Source organism: Lissotriton helveticus, chromosome 7, assembly GCF_964261635.1.
Source record: "Lissotriton helveticus chromosome 7, aLisHel1.1, whole genome shotgun sequence".
Taxonomy (NCBI): Eukaryota; Metazoa; Chordata; class Amphibia; order Caudata; family Salamandridae; genus Lissotriton; species Lissotriton helveticus.
In genome coordinates this window covers 801,186,392-801,212,387 of record NC_136068.1, presented here as the reverse complement: position 1 = coordinate 801,212,387, position 25,996 = coordinate 801,186,392, and the positions used below count along the sequence as shown (strand labels likewise).

General features: G+C 44.1%; 1 protein-coding gene across 2 annotated transcripts in view; it reads left to right on the top strand.

Annotated features, from left to right (window-relative positions):
* The window catches only part of SLC25A48 (solute carrier family 25 member 48), a 388,984-nt gene that overhangs the window by 222,723 nt on the left and 140,265 nt on the right, over window positions 1–25,996 (top strand). For both annotated transcript variants that reach the window (XR_013598678.1, XM_078653233.1), the window contains exon 4: window positions 347–599. Coding sequence is in view for 1 of the 2 variants with exons in the window: in XM_078653233.1 (XP_078509359.1) it covers window positions 347–599 (253 nt within the window). In the remaining variant the exon portion in view is untranslated. The remainder of the gene's footprint in view (window positions 1–346; window positions 600–25,996) is intronic.

The window sequence follows — 25,996 nt, the reverse complement described above, 5'->3', positions numbered from 1 at the left end:
CTGTGGGAAATATATGGTTGATGTAAGGGATACCAACTATTGCGAAACAATAAAAACTCCTTGAACTTGAATAACGATTGAGACTTGTGAGTTCAAATTTATGACATATCAATTTAATATTGAGCTGAAGTCACATCTCTTTTAAGAACACTACACAAGGATGTAGAAAGAGTCAATTTTCACGCTTAAAAAATAAGCTACCCCGCTAATCACACATTGACTTTTTCTTTGCCTTAGACCTTGTGGTGTACTCTGCCCCCTTTCAGCTTGGCTCGCAATATATAATAATTGGTAAATGAGTTATTTGAATGCTCTCCTCTTAAAATGTGTTCTCTTTTGGTGACAGGTTGTGGGCTTCTTTAAAGGGATGTCTTTTCCATTGGCCAGCATTGCGATCTACAACTCTGTTGTGTTTGGCGTCTTCAGTAACACATTAAGGCTCATTAGTCAGCATCGATATGGAAGCCCGAAAAAATCCCCGGCTACATCAGACTTGGCTCTTGCCAGCGCGGTGGCAGGCTTTGTTTCAGTAGGAGTTGGCGCGCCAGTGGATCTGATAAAAATCAGATTGCAAATGCAGACTCTATCGACCACTAACGGTAAGACGATAATCATGCTTTTGATTTTATGTATACATTATATTGGGTGCAGTAGGTAATGGCTAATGGTTTTGTTGGATAAAGGGTCTGGTAGATGGTCAAGCTAGGTGGGCAGTCCCTGTCGCAGAGCCTATGGCCATGAACAGAAGAGTTGACTGCCTGTGCAAGGTTGCAACACAAAAATCCACTTAAAGAATCAGTTAGGGTACAGTTATTTATTGAACTATAAATGTGTCAATTACGGTTAGCGCTCTGAAACATCGGGGCATATTAGCAAGGAACCTCATTAAAATCATCGCCGTTTTATCGGCAGGAAACTGCAGATAAAACGGCGATAATGGGCTTGCCAATATGCGTTATAGAATTCCTATAGAATCCCAGGTTAGATGTCCTGCACATCTAACCTGGGATTCTATAGGAATTCTATAACGCATATTAGCAAGCCCATTATCGCCGTTTTTATCGACAGTTTCCTGCCGATAAAACGGTGATAATTTTAACGAGGTTCCTTGCTAATATGCCCCATTATTCCCACACAGGCCATGCAAACCATAACATGCACACTAAAGCAACGCATGTGACCTCACAAATCTTATACCAATAATTAACAACACCTAAAAGCACAACATCATTAAATAGCAACATATGCTCAAATAATAAATCGTGATGTAATCTTAGTGATAGTATTAATGTTAAAATGATAACTAAAATCACCTCATTAATTACTTTCTTAATTGCATCTGTCTACTAAAGGTTGGTGTCATAAAATTGCATTTAGCGAACGAGCTGTGGTTTGTCTGGCTGATGTGTTCATCATTAAGGGCCTTATTACAAGAACGCTCATGGTGGCAGTCTGACCACCACCACTCGTCCACCCTAGTATGAGTGTGGCCGTGGGACTGCCGCAAGACTGTTGCCTCCACCGGGATCAAGGATCCATCTACTGCGGAGGTTTGGCAATGGCCTGAATATACTTGTGGTGCAGATACCGGCACAGCCGAGCATATTCTGACCTGCATATCCACCGCCCTTTTCATGACCCCGCCATGAAAAGGGTAGCGGACATGCAGGTAAGGGGTCCTAACAGGGGAGGCATATGGAGGTGGGGAAAACATGTACTGCCCTCCTGGAATTACATCCTCTTTCCTGCATGGTGTGGCATGCACAACATTTTGCATGCCACTCCGTTCAGGAATGTGCTGCTGGCACTCTCACTGCTAGCGAGAATGGGGTCACCCTAGAAATCTAAAGGACCTGGGTTATAATTGGTATGGGAAACAAGTGGTCCTAGAGCATAGTTTAAGTTAATCACATTAATGATAAAAAATCAATTACTTCGGGCCCGATTAACAGAGTGAACTTAAGACTAAATCCTAAACTTACTAATATTTGGTATTCACAGAATGCACTTACTACTTTCAGGATTCACAGATTTACAGGCCACTTTTTAGTTCTCTGAAATGCTCATGGGTGTCGCTTTTGATTTGTTGCTCACACCAATTTCTGCCCCAGTCTGACCCTTTCTGCAACACCCTCTGACTTTCATGAAATTGCATTTATTATTATGTTCTGCATACAGTACAGCCATTTTACCTGAAATTGCAATTCTAGGTTACACAGTTTGAGTCTAGGGACCCCTTTGCAAGTCACAGTGGTGAAGAAGTCCTGAGCCTGTGACCTTGGCCTATATGTACACAATGGTTTTGGCCGGTGTCCATCGATGTACACTATGTGCCTCAAATGCATTCCACAAGTCCTGTACATATTGTATTCTAGTGATATTAATAGTGTGCTTTCCATACCCTTTGAAAGGTCTTTCTGAGTGTCCATCAGGTGTACAATTGAAAGGGGGTTGGTTGGTCTAATTTGCATGGGAAAATTTTAGTACAGTGCATTAAGTCAGGAGGTAATGTAGAATTGTTTTGCAGGACTTCAGATAGCATAGTTGTGGATGTTGCAGAGAGAGATATGGACACAGCTTCAGATGCAGGTACCCAGTATCTGTGCATGGAGACTGTCGTAGGAGGGGGATTGCCGTAATTGCATGCTTACAGGCTACATAAAAGAACACTGTATTAGGATTCTAGAATAATTTTGGTCCACCCAGAATTTCTTTTAGCCTAGCCATATGTTAGCATTAAGATCCATCTGATCTGGAGTGACAGTGGCCAGCTATACTTGTACTACCAGACCTTATGGCAATTTATCATATTGATTCTTGTCAGTCAGTACCAGCCATTATGTATAATCTATGAGTTACTTTTCGGAGGTGTCATCGGGAGGCCGACACAGAGGCAATTTTTGTCGAAATATAAGGTATTATACATCCACCGCTAGTTGGACTCAAATTATTAGCAACAACAACACTAATATTGTGGGCCTGGTCGAATGGAATTAAGAAGGACATTACCTTAGTTTTAAGCACATCTTGGTATTATTAAACCCTCCGCCATATTGGAATAGGATACTTCCATACAGCTGACTATGTGAATTATGTACATCTGTTGTTCTTTTGGGAAGTGTGGATAGGATCTCCCCACATATCGATTGGACGACTCTGGTTGTTACAACATACCTACATCAATAGGAATTCTGTGGTTCAGATTTGTATGTATTATACATCCACCGCTACTTGGACTCAAATTAGTAGCAACAACAAAACTAATATTGTGGGCCTGGCCCAATGGAAACAAGAAGGACATTACCTTAGTTTTAAGCACATCTTGGTATCAATAAACCCTCCGCCATATTGGAATAGGATACTTCCATACAGCTGACTATGCGAATTATGTACATCTGTTGTTCTTTTGGGAAGTGAGGATAGGATCTCCCCACATATCGATTGGACGACTCTGTTTGTTACAACATACCTACATCAATAGGAATTCTGTGGTTCAGATTTGTATGTCCCCTGGAAACTACAAGTGATATATCTAACAAGGTCCTGAAGAAGGTGGTTGTTGAACACCATATAATCCACCGAAACGCGCGTAGACCAATCTAGTGCGGAGTCTCATACATTGCAATTGAGACTTCTTTAGTACCATGTATGGATATAGTTTGCCTTGATGTGTTGAGAGTGAAAGAAGTGGTATGATTGCTGTTACGAATGGTTGTGTGTGAGGTGAACCAGGGGGGTTGTGTGAGAAATGCTTTCTTATTTATATATTTTACAATGATCATGGTTGAAAAGAAATATATGTACTAATGATTATATGTATTGTAGGATTGTGTCCTTTATCTAAATGTTTGATGAATTTATGTGTTTAAAAAAAAGAAAAGACAAAAACATTTTTTGATACAAATACAATGATAAGTTTTTGATACAATTAAAAAGATATTTTGAGATGAACTGATTTGCTCAGTGGTGTACTTTTTGAAATGTACTTGTTAAAGATGTGAACATTGTCATTTGGTAAAAGTATGATGGTCTATGAGGGAAAGACTGATACAGTTGTATGTTCTTTCTCCTCTTTTCCCTGACCGTACTGGTTCTATAGAGGGGTCCCCTATTTTTGCTCTAATCTATGAGTTAAAACATGATTTGGGAATAGACTTTTTTTATTGCTTTTCTGAATTATAAGTGGTTGCTGACTATCCTTATTTTGCTGGCTAACGCACTCTATAGATTGTCTGTTTCTACTGAGAAAGAGCTTCTGCTTACACATGTAGTTTAAAATAAGGGACAAAGAAAAACTTTTTAAAAAAGGACAGGAAGCACTTTAAAAAAAAAAGAAGAGGGCTCCAGAGCCTGGGGGTCAGTGCATTTTCTATTTGTAATGTAGTAGGGGACGGGGTTGTCCATAGGGCCCACTCCCTGATGAGTTACATGCCTGGGGTGGAGCCCACATCTCCACGGAGAATGCCTCGTGTTGGATGGGGTCCTGGAACCCCAAAGCAAAGAGAACGGTGGCCACATGCAAATCAGTCTTCACACTGTACCACATGGGAGCAGTCCAGCCCAAACTGCCAGATCCACCCCGGACGGGAAACAAGCCTCCTAGGACCGGTTTCAGGATATCACCCCTCCTCAGCCAGGATAGCTTGACTCCAGTGGTATGGTGAGCACAGGACGCAAGTCTGGGCATCCCTATCGCACTTAGGGCGACAAATGCAAAAAGAACAATTGATGGACAGAATGTTGAAAAAATATCAAAAACTTACCCCCAGTACAGAGATCTGACCCTAAATCGATCACTGTTTTGCTCACCACGCCATTCCAGTTGGACCCAGCCATAAGAAAATCAGGCTTCACCCTGTTCCCCATGGGAATAGGGCAGCGTGAGCTGCCAGACCAGATCCTCCTCGGACAGGAAACAAGCATCCTAGGACTGGTTTTAGGGTATCTTCCTTCATCAGCCAGGATAGCTCAACTCCAGTGGCATGGTGAGCATGGGTCCCCCGTCTGGGCATACCCATCCCACTTAGGGCAACAAATGCAAACATACCAATTGATGGATGGAATGCTGAACAATGTCAAACACTCACCCCTGTACAGAGATCTGAGTCTAAACCAATCATGTTATTGCTCACCACGCCATTCCAGATTGTACCCAGCCATATCCAAATCACTCTTTACCCTGCTCCCCATGAGAATAGTCCAGCTCGAACCGAAAGGCCAGGTCTTCCCCAGACTCTAGTTTCATGGTGAGCACCAGACCCACGTCTGGGCATACCCGTCCCACTTAGGGCGAGAAATGCAAAAAGAACAATTGATGGACGGAATGCTGAATAATGTCAAACACTCACCCCAGCACAGAGATAGTCCATTGTTTGTCAGATGTATGTTTGATTTGTTCAGCATTCTGTCCATCATCTGTTTTTTTTGCTTTTGTCACCCTAAGTGGTAAGTGTATGCCCAGACTTGGGACCCGTGCTCACTGTGCCACTTGATTCGAGATTACCTGGCTGTTGAGGGGTGATACCCTGAAACCGGTCCTAGGATGCTTGTTTTTGGTCCAGGGAGGGCCTGGCCTGGCAGTTCGGGCTGGACTTGGAGAACAAGGTCAAGACTGATTTTTAGATGGCTAGGTCCAAACTGAGGTGGCGTGGTAAACACAAAAATGATGGATTAAACCCAGATCTGTGACTGGGTGGTGAATGTTGCATTTGTTCAGCTTTCTTTCCATCATCTGTTCATTTTGCTTTTGTCGCTGTAAGTGGGAAGGGTATGCCCAGAATTGGGTCCCATGCTCACTGTGCCACTGGATGCAAGGTGGCCTGGCTAATGAGGGGTGAGGCCCCGAAACCGGTCTCAGGATGCTTGTTACAGGGCCACGGTGGACCTGGCCTGGCAGTTTGGGCTAGACTGTTTCCATGGGGAGCAGGGTCAAGACTGATTTGCATACGGATGGGGCCAATCTGGGGTGGTGTAGTGATCAAAAACACAATGGATTAAACCCAGATCTGCGACTGGGGGAGAATGTTTGATTTGTTCTGCAATCCATCCATCATAGGTTCTTTTTGCCTTTTTAGCCCTAAGTGAGAAGGGTAAGCCCAAACGTGGGTCCTGTGTTCACTGGGCTGTTCCCATAAGGAGCAGGGTCAAGACTGATTTGCATAGGCTGCGTCTAAATTGGGGAGGTGTGGGGAGCAAAAAACAATTAAACCCAGATCTGTGACCTAGGGTTAATGTTTGATTTCTTCGGCATTCTCTCCATCATTTGTTCTTTTTACTTTTAGAAAGTTGGCCTTTCTTGGCCTAGCCATTTGGTGCCTGCAGCCTGTTCCTCAGTCCCATGGCTTGGTGTAGTTTGCCTTTGAGTATTCCTGCAAGACAACTACATAGTAGAGCAACTACATGTGAGGGATGGGCCGTCTGAAGCAGGATAGAGGTGGGTTGAATCTGTACACAGCCCTACATATACAATACCAAAATTGAAACAGCGAGACCATACATACACACCACTGTGTGTATGTGACACAGCTCCCCTTGAAGAAAGAAACAGAAGTTGCCCACAAAAGTACCCCACAAAGAGTCCAGATACTTGGAGTATTATGCTCCAATGGTGTGCACCTCCACCACTCCCGCTGTCTCCAGAGAGCAGTCTTCATGACCAAAGTTAAATTATTCACAACTGTGGATTGCACCACCAAACTCAGGTTCCACCATTGATTGGGTCGTTCCATCCAATGTTGTTCATGTTAAATTTCTTGATTCTTCTTTTGTGATAAAAAAACAGCCAATCAGCCAATGCTTTTTGTCCAGCTTCTGTGGACTTCATCAGGGCTCATTTCTAGATTTTGATTTCAAGTTTATGTCTCTGTAAGAAGTTGCAAACATGCTGTGATATTCAGTATGTTCTCCGCGTTGAGATAATACCCTCCCATGTCCAGGGGGGTTCAATAGTAAATGGCTCCTGTGCCGTAATGGATTTCAACTGTGGGATGCAAGCAATCTGTGTCTTACTTCAGGCGCTCAAAAGAAGATTAAAGAAATGTAACATTAACACGATTGGTTGGACACAGTCCTTCCATGTACTTCAACAGGCTTTACCTTGCTCCCACACAAAGAACTTCACAATATCCTTTTGTGCCCACAGACAGACTGGGGCCAGGGCAGGGAGACAAGACATTTCAGACACCTTTGTGAGAAGAAAACTCCATATGTTTCTCCCACTTCAGAGGAGGCACCAGAAAATAGGACCCTCAGACCTACTCTACAGTTCACTCCTGAACCTGCCAAAGGACTGTCCGCTGCTCTTGGCTGCTGTGTACTTCAAAAGGGCTTCTTTGCTGCATGAAGTAGGACTGCTCTGCTGCCAGATTTGAGCCCCCAGTGTTCTGCCCTGCTGCTTGATCCCTGTTTTGCTACTTGGACCAAGGCATTCAACAGTGACTCCAAGTGCTAGTTGGCTGGCCTCCTGATCAGAGCCTCAGGGACAAGAAGGCTCCAACCGTCTTGAACCTGCACATGGACCCTGCCTGAGTGATTCCTGAACCTCCAAGTAGTACCTCTCCAGTCCCGGACCTTTGGAAGGGGTGCTAAAGGTGCCCAGATACCCCAAATTCAAGACCTAGGACGTTGGAATATTTGTCAAAAAATTGCTCTGAGAACCAGGAGGATCCTGGGACCTGTTCGCTTGTGGATCCACACAAGGCCCATTACCTGTCAGCATGATTTAGCTGAAGTTCCCGCTATGTTCTTCTCTGCAGTAGCCAATCCTGTTCAGCATCTCCTTGCAGAAGCTGTATCTAGCCTCTTAGAGCCTTGTTGGTTACAGCCTGCAGCTAGGTTCCACTAGAGATTTTGGACTTTCAAAAAAGAGACTAAGTCCGAATGTAGGAGTATTCACTGTGACTTAGTCCAGTGGCACCCGACAATGACGCCCCCTCCCCGGACACTGCCAGCCACCTTGCCCCACAACTTTACATTCTCAGACTTGTTGTTTCAAAATGTATTTTAAGGTCCGAAGGTAAGCGGAGACCGGGCCAAATCCACTGCATGTATTAGCTAATAAGGCAGGGTGCTGTATAAATAAAAGGTGGAATATGTATTTTTTTCAAGTTTTACATGTCCTGGTGGTATCAAACACACAAATGTGTTTTTTTCTCGCTAATGTGAGGCCTCATCTATTTCTATCCAATGCCTTCCTACTGGTAACGTTAGTTTTTACATTACTATTTTATAAATGTCACTTCTAGAAAGTAGGCATTTTTCTGCTCTTACAGTTCTATGTACTCCAATACCCATGTAGACTTTGTTACAGCTACACTTTCTGCCTTCCCTGTCCCTGCCCACACTAGTGCAGAAACTACTTAACAGATTTTATGCAATTCGCATTCTTACCTTTATCTGCAGGGCTATCCATCTGCTGTTGATTCATAAACTTTTCTCTGCTGACAGCTTTTTAAACAAGTTTCCAGCGGGCCTATAATCATTTTCCTCAGAGATCCTCTGCCGACAAATGTTATTTTTACTCACACTGGGCACTTACACCCTGAAAGATAAACACACCAAAAGTCTACTGCCAGGAAAACTTTTTTAGACAGTGGAGGGAGACAGAATGGAGGGAGAAAGAGATCAAAACTGTTGACACTTTTATCTGTTACTCAAAGAAACACAGTCTTTATGCAAATGTAACAAAACAAATCTGCACATCACCTTTAATAGTCCAATCAAAATACAGTCATTGATCAATATTTCAAAATCATTTCCCTCAGTCCTGGTACATCCTGCCAATCAGACGCTCCACTCACTATACCTTGGGATGATGTCTTCTATTTGGAAAAAAAATCTACTCCTTCTGCATGGATTATAATCCTCCGTAAGCATAAATCACTGCCAGTGTAATATTACTGACACAAAGTAACTTGATTACTTCTCAGTCCTCTGTTTTACTACCAGCTTTTATGTCTATGTACAGCTCAATCCTCTATTTCACTAGTAGCTATATTCTAAACGTTGAAAGTCCATGGGGGCAAGGTACTCAGCTCACTTACCAGTGACATTTAACGCATCTCACTTCTGACGCCATTTGTTGGGGGAAATACATAAGTTTGTACCCTCCTAGGGACAGTAAAAGAAACACAATATTGCAGTTTGCTCAGGAACAAATGAAATGTGTTTGTCTGTATCCATGCATGCTCGGTGGCCAGCAAGGAAGTCAGTGCACACACTGATACTCTCAGCCTCCTTCTTCACTGAGTTACTGGTTTCTGGGTCATATATACACTTAGTTATGCCACCCTAGCAGAACTAAAAGGGGCATTCTGCCAAATGTGGTCAACAGAGAGATGCAAGATCGGCACTGTGTCACTTTTACGCTGTGTAGATTATAATACATACGTACAGTGTAAGCAGAAATTAACAGCCTGATGATCAAGCTAAAATGGTAGTCAGAAAATAAAGGGATCTCTAAGTTGGTCTGAACAGCTGTTGAACCTTATCCAGGCAAGGTCAGATGTGTATTAAGTGCATGGATATGAATATATATACTTTTCCTAAACATTGTGAACAAGTGAATGACGAAAGAAAGGCAGACGAGAACAGTCTGAAATGAAACAATGTGATCTAAAACATGAACAACATCATAAACAATGGCAAATGTAGATGGTAGTACCAGGAATGAATGCGAAGTAATGTGTATGAAATAAGGAGAGAAAGCACAGCTGTGTAAAACAACAGTGCTCACATGTTCGGCTGAATGTTTCTTCTTGTTAACTTTGGTGCAGTCCAACGCACATCATTGGGTTTAAGGTCTCTTTTGTTTATTGTTTTTCACACTGATTTGTTCTCATGACGTTTGCACCTTAATCTTCTTTTCTCTGATCACCATGTGTTCCGTCCATTTGCTTTTCTCGATCCAATTGGGGTCCATTACCTCTGTTTAGAGACTCGTGCTCCTATTCATTACACGGGCATGTTTTCTTGCCATTAATACTTTCACTTGTCAGTGCAAACCATTTTCTATACATCAGCATGTTTTTTTTAAGACAACCTTAGTTTTTAGGTCTTGTGTTTGGCAGCGCATGCACTACCTCAGCGAGACCTTAAGTGATCTCTATATGTTGGCAAGCAGCCGGTAGTTTCTCCTGCTGCTTGCCATTGGCTTAGTGTCCTTCTTGCATTTCTTTCCTTTATTTTCATTGGCTGTTGATGTCCAACTGACTTCCGTGTAGTCCGGAAGCAGCGGCCACCAACTACAGTTTTAGTCCGCACTGTTGGGACTTTTTCTTTGTCTTGTGCACCACTGCCTGACCGAAACATGGCAGCGGCGCATGCTCAAAATGCCGGTGTGCGCGAGGGTTGGGCAACGCATGCTGCTTGGTTTCATTTTTGTTTAAGCCTACTTCTCTTGCCGTGACGCCATGACATCGGAACGGAGGGAAAAGTCAGCCACGGACGAACCCGAGCCAATGCTGCTTGAGGAACAGCCGGCGCAGAGCGCGGGGTTTCGTCTCATCCCCATGTGCCCGTAGCCACCTGTGAAGCTGCAGCACCCCACCTGCGGACCTCAGCCGTTGCTCTGGTCCGAGGACTACCGTGTGTCAGAGTGCACGAGTCGCGGGGTCTCCGTGCTGGAGCAGACCTGCGACATCAATATCAGCTCCTCCGACCTGGCCGTCCCCGCACCGGAGCACGCCTGCATGCTGAAGGTGAGCCCGGCACATGCTGCCCCTTCTTACAGTCCTGCCCAGTGCTGGTAGTGGTGGACATCGTTAGCATGGCTCTCTTCCTATTGGTCACTCCGATTTCACCACTGTTACGTCTCCCTTCTCTTTGGTCTCTTCTGATGATGTCATCACCTGTGGGCATAGCAGCTTTACCATAGGATGCCATGTGTGATGATGTCATTTTTAGGTATGTCACTCTTCCTTCAGGTTGATTAGTAACTGGTGATGGCATCAGCTAAAGGACGCCGTTCCATTTGTAGGCTTTGTTTGTCACTCTACTTTCCTTAATTCTCACTGGTCAGTAGTAGCCTCTCACGTGATCAGCTAGCATTACCATTCTCCTTGGCTGTTACCTGGAGCTTGGACCAATTATTCCTGTTGGCGGTCTGTGACTTGCGGCCAGTGTCCTTCCACTACCAGCACGCTTCTGAGGTACTTGTTTTAAATTGCATCCGCGCACTCATATGGAGTGCGTGTGTTCTATCTTTCCACTTCTGATGTTTGTGTTCCTTATCACCCTTCTCACCCCGCTGTTTCCCCTCACTCCATTGTATTAGTTTACCACCACCCCCTCCTGTAAATCAAAATAGCGCAAAATTTCGGAGTACTTTACAAGAGCAACACTTGCATTACAAAGGGCCTCATTCACAGGCACGGGAAATTAAGTGATTTAGCAAGAATCGCAGGATGTTGAGCCTCTAGCCGAGACTCAAACCCGGTTCCCCCGCTGCAAAATAGGCCGCCATAGCCCTTGCACCACATCCTCTTCTTATCTGTTGTATACCAGTTGACATTAAGATCACCATATAAGATGGCTGACACTTTAGTGGAAAATAAAAAGCATTTCCATTATGCGTTCCAAAGCAGCGCTGGCCAGTTTGTACGTTAATCTGTGACAATGGGCAGCAAAGAACGACTTTGATAATCATGCTATAAGTCAATGAAAGAGTGACGGTAAGAAGTAGGCCCTAATGTTTTAAGTATGCAATCAAACTTAGCCATGCGGGATTTATAAGCATAACATGGAAGAGCAACTAATTCAGTAGCATTTACAGAACCAGGTTAATTTGGTTGGACACACAATTATGCACATGTTTACTTTTTCTGTATGAAAACGTTGTGAATTCTGATGGAAGTTTCCTAAACTCCAGATACATTTAGCATTTGCAATGCAATAGATCTCGCATTATTAAAGTTTGAGCTATTGGTGTTGCATTATTATTAGCAATGCCAATATCTTAAACTTTATTAATGCGAGACCTATTGCATTGCAAATGCATGTTATTTCTGCCTGTTCCTCAGATTCACAGATCTTGTATAGTTATACAAGGTGTTTTCACAAAGAAGTCCATGCAACCTTCAAACTGTGCCTATTAATACACATTAGACACACTTTTCTGTGAAGGAAAGTTCTGTAACCTGCAGGGATCCTCTAATTTCCTGCCACCTAGCGTTCTTCTACATCTCACAATAAAAATAGCACCTCACTTTTGTGAGTGGGCCTTGCACCTGCAACAGGAAAAGGTCCAAACGCAACATGAACAGATAAAAGTTTTCCACCCCAAAAATGGCCCTTTCCTTCAATGTGGTCAGCTGCAGAATTTGGGCTGTAGCTCAGCCTGTACCCAGGGAAGCCTACCAAACCCTCATATTTCTGAAACTCAAACAGCTGAGGGAGACCAGAGTGGTGTGACTTGCACCAGGTTTTTTTTACCCAAAAGCCCTTGCAACCCTCAAACGTTTCCTAAAAAAACACATTTTTTTTCACCTTTCTGTGATGGAAAGTTATGGAGTCTGTAGGGAGCAACAGATTTACTACTGCCCAGCGTTTCCTAAGTCTCCAGGTAAAAATGGCAACTCTCTTGTGTGAGAAGGCCTAGCCCCCCCCAACAGTGAAGGGGTCAAAACCTAATTTGGACACATCAACTTTTTCCATTGGCAATCAACTATTTTTGTCATTTGGATAGCTGTGGATTTTGGGCCCTAGCTCAGCCTGCACCTATGTAAACCTGCCATTCAGAGGAGTGCACTGTGGCATAACCTCAGTGAGTCTCAGCAGGTTTTATTTACCCAAAAGCCAATGCAATCTTTCAATTTTGTCTAAAACCACTAATTTTCTCCAATTCTTTGGTAACGGAAAGAGCTGCAATCTGTGGGGAGGGAAAATGCACCAAGGACAAACTTTTTCCATTGAACACAAACCCTTTTTGCAATTTGGGTGGCTGTGGATTTTGGGCCTCGGCTCAGCCATCACATAGGGAAACCTACACATTTCTAGACATCTGGGAGAGCCCAAGGTGGCATGAATTGCGTTGTTATCACTAATTTTTTAACCCAGAAGCACTTGCAAGCCACGCATTTTGTCTAAAAACACACATTTTCCTGAAGCAGAAAGCACTGGAATCTGCGGGGAGCAACAAATGTCTAAAAACACACATCCTTGCAAGGGGACTACCATTGACCTTTGTTTGATCCATTCCTGTTGTAGGCACTAGGCTCAGCCACATAAGTGGGGCAGCATTTTTTCGGGACAACTGTCATGATGCTGGGTAGTAGGAGTTTTGTGGCTTCCTGCTGATTCTGGAAGTTTCCCTCATAGAGTTAGAGAGAAACAGCATGATTTTACCCAAGGTTTGAGGTGTGCAGGGCATTGTGGGTACGAAAACATCATGGGATCCATACAGGGCACACAACCCTAGAATCCCCTGTCCCTTGTTCATTCTACTTTTAAAAAATGCATGTGTTTGGTAGGTTTTCCACGGCTGGCAGTTGAGCCTGGTTCCAAATACCACAGTTACCCTTATTGCTTACCTCTCCATGTAGCGTTTAAGGCCTTTAATTTTCAGACATTTGCATGTTTGGTAGGTTCACCTGGGTGGCGGACGATTACGGACTCAAAATCCACGGGTACCCACACTACAAAAAAATCCCTTGGTCTTGAATGGGAAAAAAAAGATTGTCCATCTTCTGTTTTGATAATTGAACCTATTGTGGTCTGGAGGCGGAACCACAATATTTGGGTTTCATTTTTATGTGTAGAAATGTAGGACTACAGGGTGGTTGGCAATTAGTGGATTGCCAAAGATTCCAGAAATTCCCATCACAATATGTAATCGAAAGCAAATTCTTAGACATTTACACAAAGTTTGAAGTATGCAGGGCATTGTGGGAAAGTGAGTGACATCAATACAAAGTACATTAGCCATGACTGAAAAAATGCTCCTGATTCTGTTCCATTTTCATCTCCATCATATGCGGTCTCAGTATCTGATCCTGTTTGAGAACCTTCCATTATTTGTGTTAGGGCATGGGCAGCAGTCATCTTCCAAGACAAAAACACTTTGTCCTACACAGAAGGCAGAACTATCCTGCGAAATCAGTGGGTGGGTGTGTGCGTCTGTGAGATGCAGGTGACATAAAAAGTGTAAGAGCAAAAAAGCACTTCGCTTATTGATGCTGCAACTAAGCCTGGGCGTCCGAATCGGCTACGCCCACGGAGTAGGCGTAGTGTTGCCTCCTACGCATTTTGCGTAGACAGCGTAGCCGGCAACACTACTAGCCGAGTCGGCCGCCACCCGCCTCCCTCCCGCCCTCCCCTACATACATTATTTAAGCAAACTACCCTTAATAAAACAATTGTAAAGCACTTACCGTGTCCGGGGCTCGTCCGGGGCTCCCTCTTGGAATAGCGTCCCTGCATAGATACCAATGCGCATGCGCGGCCACCCGCGCATGCGCATTGGCATCCATGACGACGCGATTCCAAGAGGGAGCCCCGGACACGGTAAGTGCTTTAAAATTGTTTTATTAAGGGTATTTTGCTTAAATAATGTATGTAGAGGAGAGCGGGAGGGAGGTGCGTAGTGGGGCTACGCGGAGTGCGGGAGTGGGCGTAGCTTCTCGCCCACTCCGCGTAGCTCCGCGGAGCCCCACTACGCCCACTACGCCCAGGGTAACCCAAATTCTCCAATGAAAAAAACCCAAAGTATTACTTCAACATGCACATATGCAATACTGCAGCATACTAAATGGAACAAATGGCATTACGCAGTGAGCAAAGTTGGGTTTCCTGCAGAGAATATAACTGCACCATATTTTACAGTTGTGCTCTCTCCATGCGTAGGCGCACTGTGTGCTGCCTTGCACCAACACAGGCCCCCTTGCGTCATAGAGCAAGGGTGTCTGTGTTATGGTCAGGATAGTTTTTGTGCAGGACCGGACCCTTTCCTACATAAAACTGACCTTTGAAGATTTTTCCTTTATGTAGATTTCCTGCAGAATGCAGATCACATTTATCATGGGAATAACACGTATAACTAACCATATGTTTGAGGGATGTGTGGCACTAAATATACATGCTGTGCTTTCTCCTGCCATCTAGTGCTGGGTCCAGATATGTGCAAGTTGTCTTTCTTCAAAGAAGTCTTTGGAGTAATGAGGTGCGGTGACTCATCTTCTTCCTTATAATGCGCATGGTCATCAACTCCATTGTTAGATAGTTTTCTTTCTGCTGTCGGGCTTGTGCTCCCGTGCTCTGGTTCAACATTGTTGTGGTGCTCTGTTGGGTTTACATCGGTTACTTCCCTCCATTGGTATTGTTTCGATCATGTTTCTCTTTTCCCCTCATTTTGGTTCAACAATTCAACTGGGCGGCTCCACCTGGACCTGAGCCCCACATAGACCTTTGCTCTCCGGGGCATCATTCTGTCTCTCAACCGTGTTCTCCCACCATGTCCTCACAGTAAAGGAAGAAACACCATTTCACTACTGTCCTTGTTGCCACGTGAAATATCCTTGGAATAGATCTCCATCAGATCTGCAATCTGTGCCTGCCTACTGAGCATAACAACGTTGATCGCAACACCTTCTCCTCCTTTGGCTCTAATAAAACCCTATGCAACCGTTGGGCCCTATGTCTCGAGATGTTGCATGGGTGTAGACACAACAACCTGGACCTTTTCGACCATAAGGACATCGAGAGTGAACATAATCCACAACCGTCTGCTGCAGATGAGGAGGCTTTCTCCCCAACAGCTCTGGCTCCATTCTGGAGATCTTCCACCAGTGCAACCAGCCATGAGTGCAGTACACACTTCCTAATCTGAGTAGCCCCTTCTGATGGGTCGTCCAACCACTCTGGAGCACCAGAGACAGACTGCTGGGCAGCGACTACCTTTAGGCCTTGGTTGGCACCAACCACCATCTTCAGTCACAAAGCCCAGCCCCAGCTCAGTGCCACAGAAACCATTGAGGCCAACTGCTTTGGCACTGAGCTGATAATCGGAGCTGACAATTTCAGCATCTAAATCGGCATCAAAGCGAGATCCTTCGCGCTACCCAGCAGGACAGGACATGGCTCAGGGACCGTCAAGCCGATTCTCCATAAACTGAAAGAGGAGACCAACGCCCAGCAGAAGCACTTGATGGTACATTCCCACACGGGCCAGATACTCACCCACCTGCCAGGTTCTGCTACTCAACCATCCAAATGGCAGCTGGCCTTGGAGGAAGCCTTGAACATGTCACAACCAGCAAAAGCAGCACAAGAAAGTGGACAAGGCTACAACCCCTTTGCCTGTCACTCTCCCACCACAACCTCATCCTGCTCCACAGCACTCATCCTCCCCACCCACTTCTCCAGGCAACCCTGCAACCTATAAACCTCAGGGGTAGATCTTGAAGACTAAGGGAGACAGAAGAGAGGGATACCTTCAACCCTCCTCCACAGGGCTATTCCTGGGACACCTATGATGCTAACCCACCTAGAAACACAGATCCTTACCTGTACCCTGCCCATCCCTCCCTCCTGAGTTCTCCATGTCCTACCATGAACTTATCAGTAGGGCTGTCTCCTCCCACAAGGTGGATCTCATCTTAGAGCCTTTGGAAGAGGACTTATTTTTCAAGACATGTCCTCCACTCACGGCTCCTCTCAGTACCTCCCTATGCTTTAAGACATGCTCCACCACACCCGATATCTTTCATTACCTCGTCCCTGCCACAATAATTACACCTAAGGTGGACAAAAAATACAATGCTTCCCCGACTGGCCCTCTTGCCAGCTTCCATAGGACTGTCTAATAGTCAATACAGCACATGCATGGGTTAACTCTGAGACTATTGGTCATGCCCCTACACCAGATAAAGAGAGTAAACACATAGATGATGCACATAAAAGGGTAGCTGCACAATCGGTCAACCATTAGTGGATTAGCAATTCCATTGGGCTACTCTCTGCATGTGACCGTGCCCATTAAGATTAAATGAAGGGATTCCTCCAACATCTCCCAGAGGAGCACAGGAAAGTGGGATATGAGATCATGTGTGAGGGAAATCAGATCTCCAACACCACCATCTGCTGCACAGTAGGTGCAGTGGACACTACCATAAGGGGGCTCAACTCAAGTATCCTTCACATGCATGCCTGACTCTCTGTCTCCAGCAAATTTTGCTCAACTTGCCCTTTAATAGCCAACATTTGTTTAGACAGCAGGTTGACCAGATGTTGGAAAAAATAAGAAAGGATACAGAGAAAGCCAAAGCGATAAGGGCCCTCCAAACATCTACCCCTCGCTGCCCTTTCGTTGTACTTTCTGCCATGGAGTCTCAAAGACCACCTCCCCCGAGGCCTCCACCTTGTACCAATGGCCACACACCCATCAGTCCTCTCCCTGAGGTGTTTTTAGAGGTCTACAGAGGCAACAAATCAAAAGGCAGGGGTAAAGTTGACTCCCTCAAAGGAACTGCCACCACCACTCAGCCCTGACTTGCCTTTCTTTCCCCGGATCAAACAGCACCTGTGGGGGCACCTGCAAAGGTTCTTTCCTGCTTGCAGTAACATCACCTCCAACCAGAAGGTGTTGGATAATATTCAACATGGTTATTGTCTGGCGCTGACTTCGATGCCTCTCACCATTCCACCTCACAAAATCAAACTCTCCACAGAACATTAAAGGTTACATCTGGAAGAGGTCCAAGTGCTCCTTCTCAAAGGCGCCAGAGAACATATCCCCTACCATAAGCACGGCACGGAAGTACACTGTCTGTACTTTCTCTTTTTTTTATTTTTTCTTTTTTATTTGCAAGCTGATGAAAGAGACATAACAAAATCCATAAGATAAGATACAAAGTATAGATAGCACGATCATAACAAAAGCTAATTTCAGTTTTCCACTAGGAACACATTTCAAAATAATTCATTTTGTACATACATGAATAATACTATCATGAATAATGCTATCGGAGCCATAGAAAAAAGAAATGTATATCAGTGCATCAGTACATCTGTGAGATAATGGTCTGCTGAAGAAAAGGAAGAGAAAAAAAACAAAACATGTGGATCTCCTTTCTCCTCTTCTCCGCTTAAGCAGACACTTAAACAAACACAGGGCCATCGATAAAGTCGCCCCATATCTTCTCAATTTTTTTTCGTGAGCATGGTCCTCTAAGATTAGCTAACCCGAGTTCCATAGAGCGAATTTCGTTAACTAATGACCACCATTCCCAGATATTAGGAGGTTTGGGACAGATCCAAGCTCTCGCCAATGTAAGTTTAGCGCAGGACATAAGTATTGTTATCAGGGCGGATTGGGGTAAGGAAGTAGGGTATAAATCAAGTAGTACAGTTAATGCGGTAAGCGTAGGTAGAAATATCTTTTTGATTTTTAGAATTTTAGTTATTTCCCCCCAAAAGTCCTTTAGCATTGGGCAAGAGAACAGCATATGTTCTAGGTCTGCTGCATAAGCAAGGCATTTGGGACATTTGGTGCGGTCCCCTGGAATGTTATTGTGGGACCACTTTGAGATCTTTTCCGGTGTATAATATAGCATACAAACTGTGCGAAACTGTTGTAGTCTTAAGCTAGATGAATGTACAGCATTGTTGATGTTAGCTAAAGAGCATATAATTTGCTTAGACGTTATATTTAAACCAGTTTTGCTGCTCCATTTTTGAGCTAGTTGAAAACAGTCATCAGTTTTAACAGCACAGAAATATTTATATGCCTCGCTTATCACTGATTTGTTTTTAGTGGAGTATAAACAATTCCAAATATCAGAGTCCAGGATGTTAAGTAGCTGTTTCTTTCTAATTAAGAAATCATGTATTTGTATATATTTGAACCTCATGTTTTCCGTTAGATTGTAAAGGGTTTGTAGAGTATGAAAGTCTAAAAACCCTTGTGCGCCATATAGGTCCCCCAAAGTATTAATACCATGGGTTGACCATCTACGGGCCGTTCCATCATTGAATATTCCCGGAAGACCAGGGTTGTCCCAAAGCTGTAGTTTCGGATGATAAAAAGACGTTTTGCAGTAGATCAAAATATTAGCCCATATTCTGATAATATCTTTGGCGGTCTTGAATTTCACCCTTTTATAATAATTAGGGTTGTTAACTCGCAGTAAAAACATATTAAATTCAGATTTTAACATAAATACATGAAAAAAAAAGTGTCTTCACTATATAGCAGAGATCGGAGGTGCCTGATAAACGAGGACCAGAAGTATAACTTAACGTCTGGAAAGTTTAAGCCGCCTTTGTCTGTGTTATTTTTAAGAAGCTTCAGCGATCTTCTGGCTTTTTTATATCCCCAAATGAGGCTACTGAAAATCCCATCAAGCTGTTTAAAAAAGGAGTTATTTAGAGCAAATGGGATGGAGCGAAATAAGTATAAGAATTTGGGAAGTATCTTCATTTTGATGGGGTTAATTCTGCCAATTAAGTTCAAAGGTAATCTATGCCATTTTTTTAATGTGGCAATGGTATATTTAATTAATTAGTTGTAGTTAAGATTGTTTATTTCTCGTATTTTCGACGTAATTTTAACACCTAAATAAGTGGCGGTCTTACATATCTCAGGGACATTTGTTGTTGGTGTGTAGTTAGCTATAATTTGTGTTTTGTTTGAGTTTAATTTATACCCGGATACTTTGCCAAATTTAAGAGCCTCTGTGTTAATTCCCTCTAGAGTTTGGATAATGTCAGAAGAATATATAGCAATGTCGTCAGCATATGCTGTTATTTTTAGCACCAGTTCATTCGATTTAAACGGTATGATTTTGGGTTGTATTTGAAGGGAGTGTAAAAATGGTTCAAGTGAAAGGGCGAATAATAACGGTGATAGAGGGCAGCCTTGCCGGGTGCCCCGCAATATCGAAAAATCTGTAGAAGTCAGTCCCCCATAGCTAATGCAAGCTGAGGGGTTATCATACAGCGCTTTTATCCACTTTAGAAAATATCCGTTAAACCCCATTTTAGTCATAACACGCCATAAGTAGTCCCACCCCACTCGGTCAAAAGCCTTCTCGGCATTCAGTAGTATCATACCGAGTGGGGTGGACTCGATCTCAGCCACGTCAAATGCTGTAATAGCCATATTGACGTGTGTAGTAGTATCCCGCCCAGTAACAAACCCGTGTTGCTGGGGGTTAACCATTTTAGGCATAAGGGGAGCCAGTCTGGTAGCTAAAATGTTTGCAAATATTTTTGCATCTGTGTTGATCAGGGAGATGGGTCTATATGACCCTCTTTCCTGTTTTGGTTTGCCTTTTTTAAGAAAGAATATTATTTTGGCTCTATTCCAAGATTTGGGGGCCTTTCCGGTTTCCCCAATCAGTTGCATTACCCGTAATAACAGAGGTGCGAGTTCCTCTAAGCAAATTTTATAAATCTCAAGAGGGATTGTGTCTTCTCCTGAATCCTTACCAGAGGGTAGTGCAGTGATAGCTTGGCGTAGTTCTTGTGCAGTAATGTTTTCCGACATGAGATCTGATTCTAATTGGCTAAGTAGGGCTAAAGGAAGCTCATCTAGGTAATTCTCTATTGTAATTACGTTTGGAGTGGATTCTGGAGTATATAAGGTCCTATAAAAATCTGCGAATTGTTCCAGTATGTCATAAGGTTGATCATGTAGTAGATTGTCAGAGCCCCGAATGTTAGCAATTACAGTACTGGCTGTATCTTCCGCTGCTTTATACGCCAAGATTTTCCCAATTTTATCCCCGCCCTCATATTGTTCGATCTTATATTTGTGTAAATTAATACTATTTTTTTTTATAAGTTTTGCTTTTATTTCTGATTTCAGTTGATTTAATTTAAAGCTTATTTCTACTGCCGTTGGCAGATTAAGTTGTAGCGCGGTTGACAGCAGTGCTTCTTGAGCAGAGATACTTAAGATCAGAGATTCATTAAGCTTTTGACGTTCGAGATTTTGTCTGAGCACATATCCTTGCGTGAATCCCCTGATGCTTGCCTTACAGGCGTCCCAGACTATGTTACATATGGCAGAATCTTGGTTAATTTCTATAAATTCAGTAAGATGAGTTCTTAGCTGTGAGATATAAGCAGGATCTGTTATCAGATGTCTAGGAAAAGAAAATGATCTGGTGCAAGTGTTTCTGTGTAAAGTGTCGAAAGTCAGCATTATAGGATTATGGTCGGAAGAGATTCGGGGGCAAACCTCCATTAGACAAGAGTTTAAAAAATTTGAATTAGCAAAAGCCATGTCCAGACGGGAGCAGAGTTTATGAGGTGTAGAATAATATGTGTAGCCTGGAGAGTTTGAATATAAATATCGCCATGCATCTTTGATGTTATGAGTGCGGCATGAATCTAAAATTGAAGCTCTAGTTTTACGCATCCGTTGGAAACTCCCTGATCTAGTAGTATCTAATTGGTAATCCATAATGCAGTTAAAATCCCCCATTATAATAAGTTCCCCATCCCAGTCCAAAAGTTTTATATTCAAGTCATCAAAGATCCTAGGTTCGTCTTGGTTCGAAGCATATATTGCACAAATGACATATTTATGATTTTCAATATTCATTTGAGCTATTACCCATCTGCCATCTTTTTCGTAAGCAGTTTGTAAAGTTTCGGCTTTAAATCGTTTGTCTTTGAGAATTGCAACCCCTCTTATTGATGCCCCAAATGCAGTACAACCAACAATATCATAGCCTAGTTGCCATAATAATTTTTTATCTTTGCCAGCTCGGTGCGTTTCAGAGAGTAGTATAAAATGGGGATTGTGTATTCTTAGTTCTTCAGACACCAGACGTCGCTTATTTTTGCTATTTAGCCCCGCCACATTCCAGGCCAGGCATTTTATTTTATGCATTATAAGTAAGACAACCAACATAATAGTAAACCAAGTGGTATTTTCTAATTCTAGAGCCGTGCATGAGTGAATTTTTATTTATGTTTTTATCATTTATAACAAGTCTCCTTCTCAGGTTGCAAACACATTTTTTCAGTTTTTTACCCCCCCACCCCTCGGAGAGTCGGAGAATCCCACCCTCCACCCCCCTGTCACCCACCCGCGACGGGAAGGGACCACCCTTCAGGTTCTACTGCCGTTGGAGAGGCAGCTTCTGCAGCAGACTGCCTGAAGAGTCCTACCACCACCCCCTCCGAAGAAATTTGTGTCTCCTAGAGCTTATATTCCTTAACTTTAGCCTATTGAATCAACAAAATCAGAGCAAGAAAAACATGGTATTTTTAACTGAGTAATAAGGTCTGAGGTTTTAGCTTTTACTTAGCTTTTACTTAGTCCAGAAAGATAATGTTCAGCTTCTCTGGGATCGTTAAAGAAGTGAATGCGCCCGCCTTTCATGACTTTCAGGCGCGCTGGTTCTTGAAGAAAAGCTTGGCCCCCACAGATTTGATTGGGTCTATCAGTTTGCGCAATTCCCAACGCCTGTCCATTGTAGCTTTGCTAAGGTCAGACCTGACAAATAGAGACAGGTTCCCTATAGCTATAGGAGTATTGGGGCGCGCTTTCTGCCATATGGCCTGTCTCAGCAAGAAGTGACCTAAAAAAATGAGAAAGGGACGTGGGAATTTGCTCTCTTTGTTTTTTTGAATTAGGGGTAAACAGTGTGCTCGTTGGATTTGGGAATCCCAGTCCCAGTCGGCTAGGTCTGGGAAAGCTTTTTGTAGTAGACCCACAAGAAACGCTCTTGGGTCTGACCCCTCTGATCCTTCCGGCACTCCAAAAAGTCTCAGATTTGATCTTCTTTGTCTATTTTCTAAATCCTCAACTTTGAGTTGAAGTGCAGCTATCTGGGTGTCATGTTGGTTTACCACTGAGTGTGTACGAGTTGCTGTTTCCTCTACACCTGCTACTCTGTGTTGAAGCTCTTCAATGTCCTGCGAAACCCCACAGAACTTGGAAGTTAGTTCTGATAGAGCAGATTGGAGTTTGTTGTTATCTTCACGCAGTTGTAGATAGTGCTCTTGTGATTCAGCAAGCTGGTTAGTTAATATCTGAAGTATTGTATCAAGCTGAGTAGAATTCGGTTCTTGCTTGTCTTCCTCTTCTGGGTTTTGAGAAGGGATATTGTTCCTAGTCGTCGAGAGAGGTGCAGCAGTCGAGTTTGAGGCGGTTAAGGCGATAGACATAGCTGAGGTGTTATCATCGACAGTTAAATCTGTAGTGTTACCTCTCCTCTCTCCATCTGTAGCTGGCAACCTTACCTTGGTTGATACTGAGGGGTCGCTCACTAATAAGGTTGCTGGAGTAGGTTGTAACATATATGGAGACGTATTTTGTTCAGATATAGCCTTAGCAGATACGCTGAGTGGTTCGCTTATAGTATTGTTATCTAGGAGAATTGAGCCACCTAACAGACCAGAGGTTGGATCAGGGTCCGTAGGGCTTGTCCCAGATAGCCTTAATGTCATGTTTTTAACCAGCCCCTTAGCCTCTATCCATTTTCTAAGAGGGCTTTTGTCAACCAGAATTTTCTTAGCGGACGCTATGTTGTTGATAACAGTTCGATTTAAGGTGGTGCTAGCTTTCACCCCTTTTTTAGTCTTGAATTTGCTTTTTGTTTTACGTCTTCTAGTCGCCAAGGGTTTTGTTACGATTTGAGATGGATCAGCCGATTCTTCTTCTTCCGTCTCAATTTCATATTCGTCGTGAGAGCCCAAGTCTGCACTTTCTTCGCCTGTCACCACTAAAGAGTTATTATGCTCCTTTTGTTGTAATCTTATATTGCTGTGTCCTGTATCATCTAGATCAAGTATTGGCTCACTGTCAAAAGTTAATGGTAGTTCTGTGAATTGTATAACATTGAGGTTGGATGCCTTAGCCTCATCAGTAGTTTGTATATTTAAATTAGTATTTTTTCTTGTAGTTTCCTTTAATAGTTTATTTGTTGTTGTCTCTTGATCTTTTGATGATAATGTATCATTTAGACCACTATTTACATCAGTAACTTCCGGGGTTATTTTTTCAGATACATTAGACACATTAATTGGGCTAGCAGGGATGTTTGTATTGTTAGGTACATTAGTTTTAGCCACAGCGTTTCCTATCAAACACCCCACTAGAGCCCCCATCTTAGTTTTTTGTTTGACAACATTTTTTGCGTTTTTTTTTTATGAAGAAATGTTCATATCAGTCATATCAATTTGCCTTGAGGGACATGTTGGAGGCTTACCGGCAGCTGATTGAAACCTTAGAGACTGGGGAAGCTGCATAATCCGGAGGTTTGGATGCTGGATTCGTGACTCCCTTTGTTAGTATAGGGTTAGAAGCTGGAGGCGCCGAAACCTCATTTGGTGTAGTTACTGCATTTGCGGTCTCCGCCTCCATTCCCGTACCTGTTGGAGGTAGGGGAGGTGCTGCCGTGGCTGCCAAGGTCGTTATGCCTGCAACCCCCGTGCCCGTGGAAGAGGGAGCGGCGGCAGCTTTGGTGTTCCGCGTAATACGCGGCGGGTTCTTGGGAGACATAGCGTGCAGCCAGCAGGTGCGGGCAGGTTGAAGACCTTTCCAGCCGACCTCCGATCCGGAGAGCAGGCTGTGGATCTGTGCGATTGAGCGTCTAACGGTCCGGGAGAGATTCGAGAGCCAAAGCATCGGCGAGCGATTTTCTTTTTAGAAGCCGATTTGTTATCCGTAGTGCAATCTGTGTCTCGTGTTCATGCTCTGTAGTCCATTCCGAAACAACTGTTTCTCCATCTCATTCGGAGGGGGTGAGGAGCTCCAGGGTTAGCTGCCGCCGGCTCACGTCCTCACTCCGCCATCTGTCTGTACTTTCTCATTCCCAAAAACGTTGGTCCTCTTTGACGCATTCTGTATCTCACGGCCCTAAACAAGTACATTCTTTCAGTGCAATTCCACATGGTTATTTTTCAGGATGTCATCCCTCTGCTTCAACAAGGCGACTTCATAGCCGCTCTCAAACTGAGGAACGCTTATTAACACATACCAATCTACCCAGCACATTGCTGGTATCTCAGGTTTGTAGTCAGAAGAAATCATTAACAGTTAAAGATGCTCCCTTTCGGGGTCACCACTGCACTCCGGGTGTTCACCAAGTGTCTTTCGGTAGTTGCTGCTCATCTGTGCACACAGAGCATATTTATGTTCCCTTATTTGCACGACTGACTCATCAAGAGTGCCACCCTCCAAAATTGTCGCAAACAATCAATCAATCAATCAATCAATCAATCATTGCATTTGTATAGCGCATTACTCACCCGGAGGGTCTCAAGGCGCTTGAGGAGGGGGGGGGGGTCCGCTACTGCTCGAACAGCCAGGTCTTGAGCTGCTTCCTGAATGCGAGGTGGTCTTGGGTCAGGCCGAGATGGGTCGGGAGGGAGTTCCAAGTCTTGGCGGCCAGGTAGGAGAAGGACCTTCCTCCTGTTGTGGCTCTTCGGATGCGGGGGACGGCGGCGAGGGCGTGGCTGGTCGATCGAAGCTGGCGTGTGGGAGTGTAGAAGTTGAGGCGGCTGTTGAGGTATCTTGGGCCTTGGTTGTGCAGGGCTTTGTGTGCGTGGGTGAGGAGCCGGAAGGTGATTCTTTTGTTGACCGGGAGCCAGTGCAGGTCTCTCAGGTGTCCGGAGATGTGGCTGTGTCGGGGGATGTCGAGGATGAGTCTTGCTGATGCATTCTGGATCCGTTGGAGTCTCTTCTGGAGTTTAGTGGTGTTTCCGGCGTAGAGGGTGTTGCCGTAGTCCAGTCGGCTGGTGACGAGGGCCTGGGTGACCGTCTTCCTGGTCTCGGTGGGGATCCACCGGAAGATCTTATGTAGCATGCGTAGGATGTTGAAGCACGACGAGGAGACGGCGTTGACTTGTCTGGTCATGGAGAGGGAGGAGTCCAGGATGAAGCCCAGGTTGCGTGCGTGGTCCGTTGGTTTGGGTGCGCTGCCCAGGGCGGGGGGCCACCAGGTGTCGTCCCAGGCGGAGAGCGAGGAGTCCAGGATGAGGACTTCCGTCTTGTCTGAGTTCAGTTTCAGGCCGCTGTTCATCATCCACTCGGCTACGGCTGTCA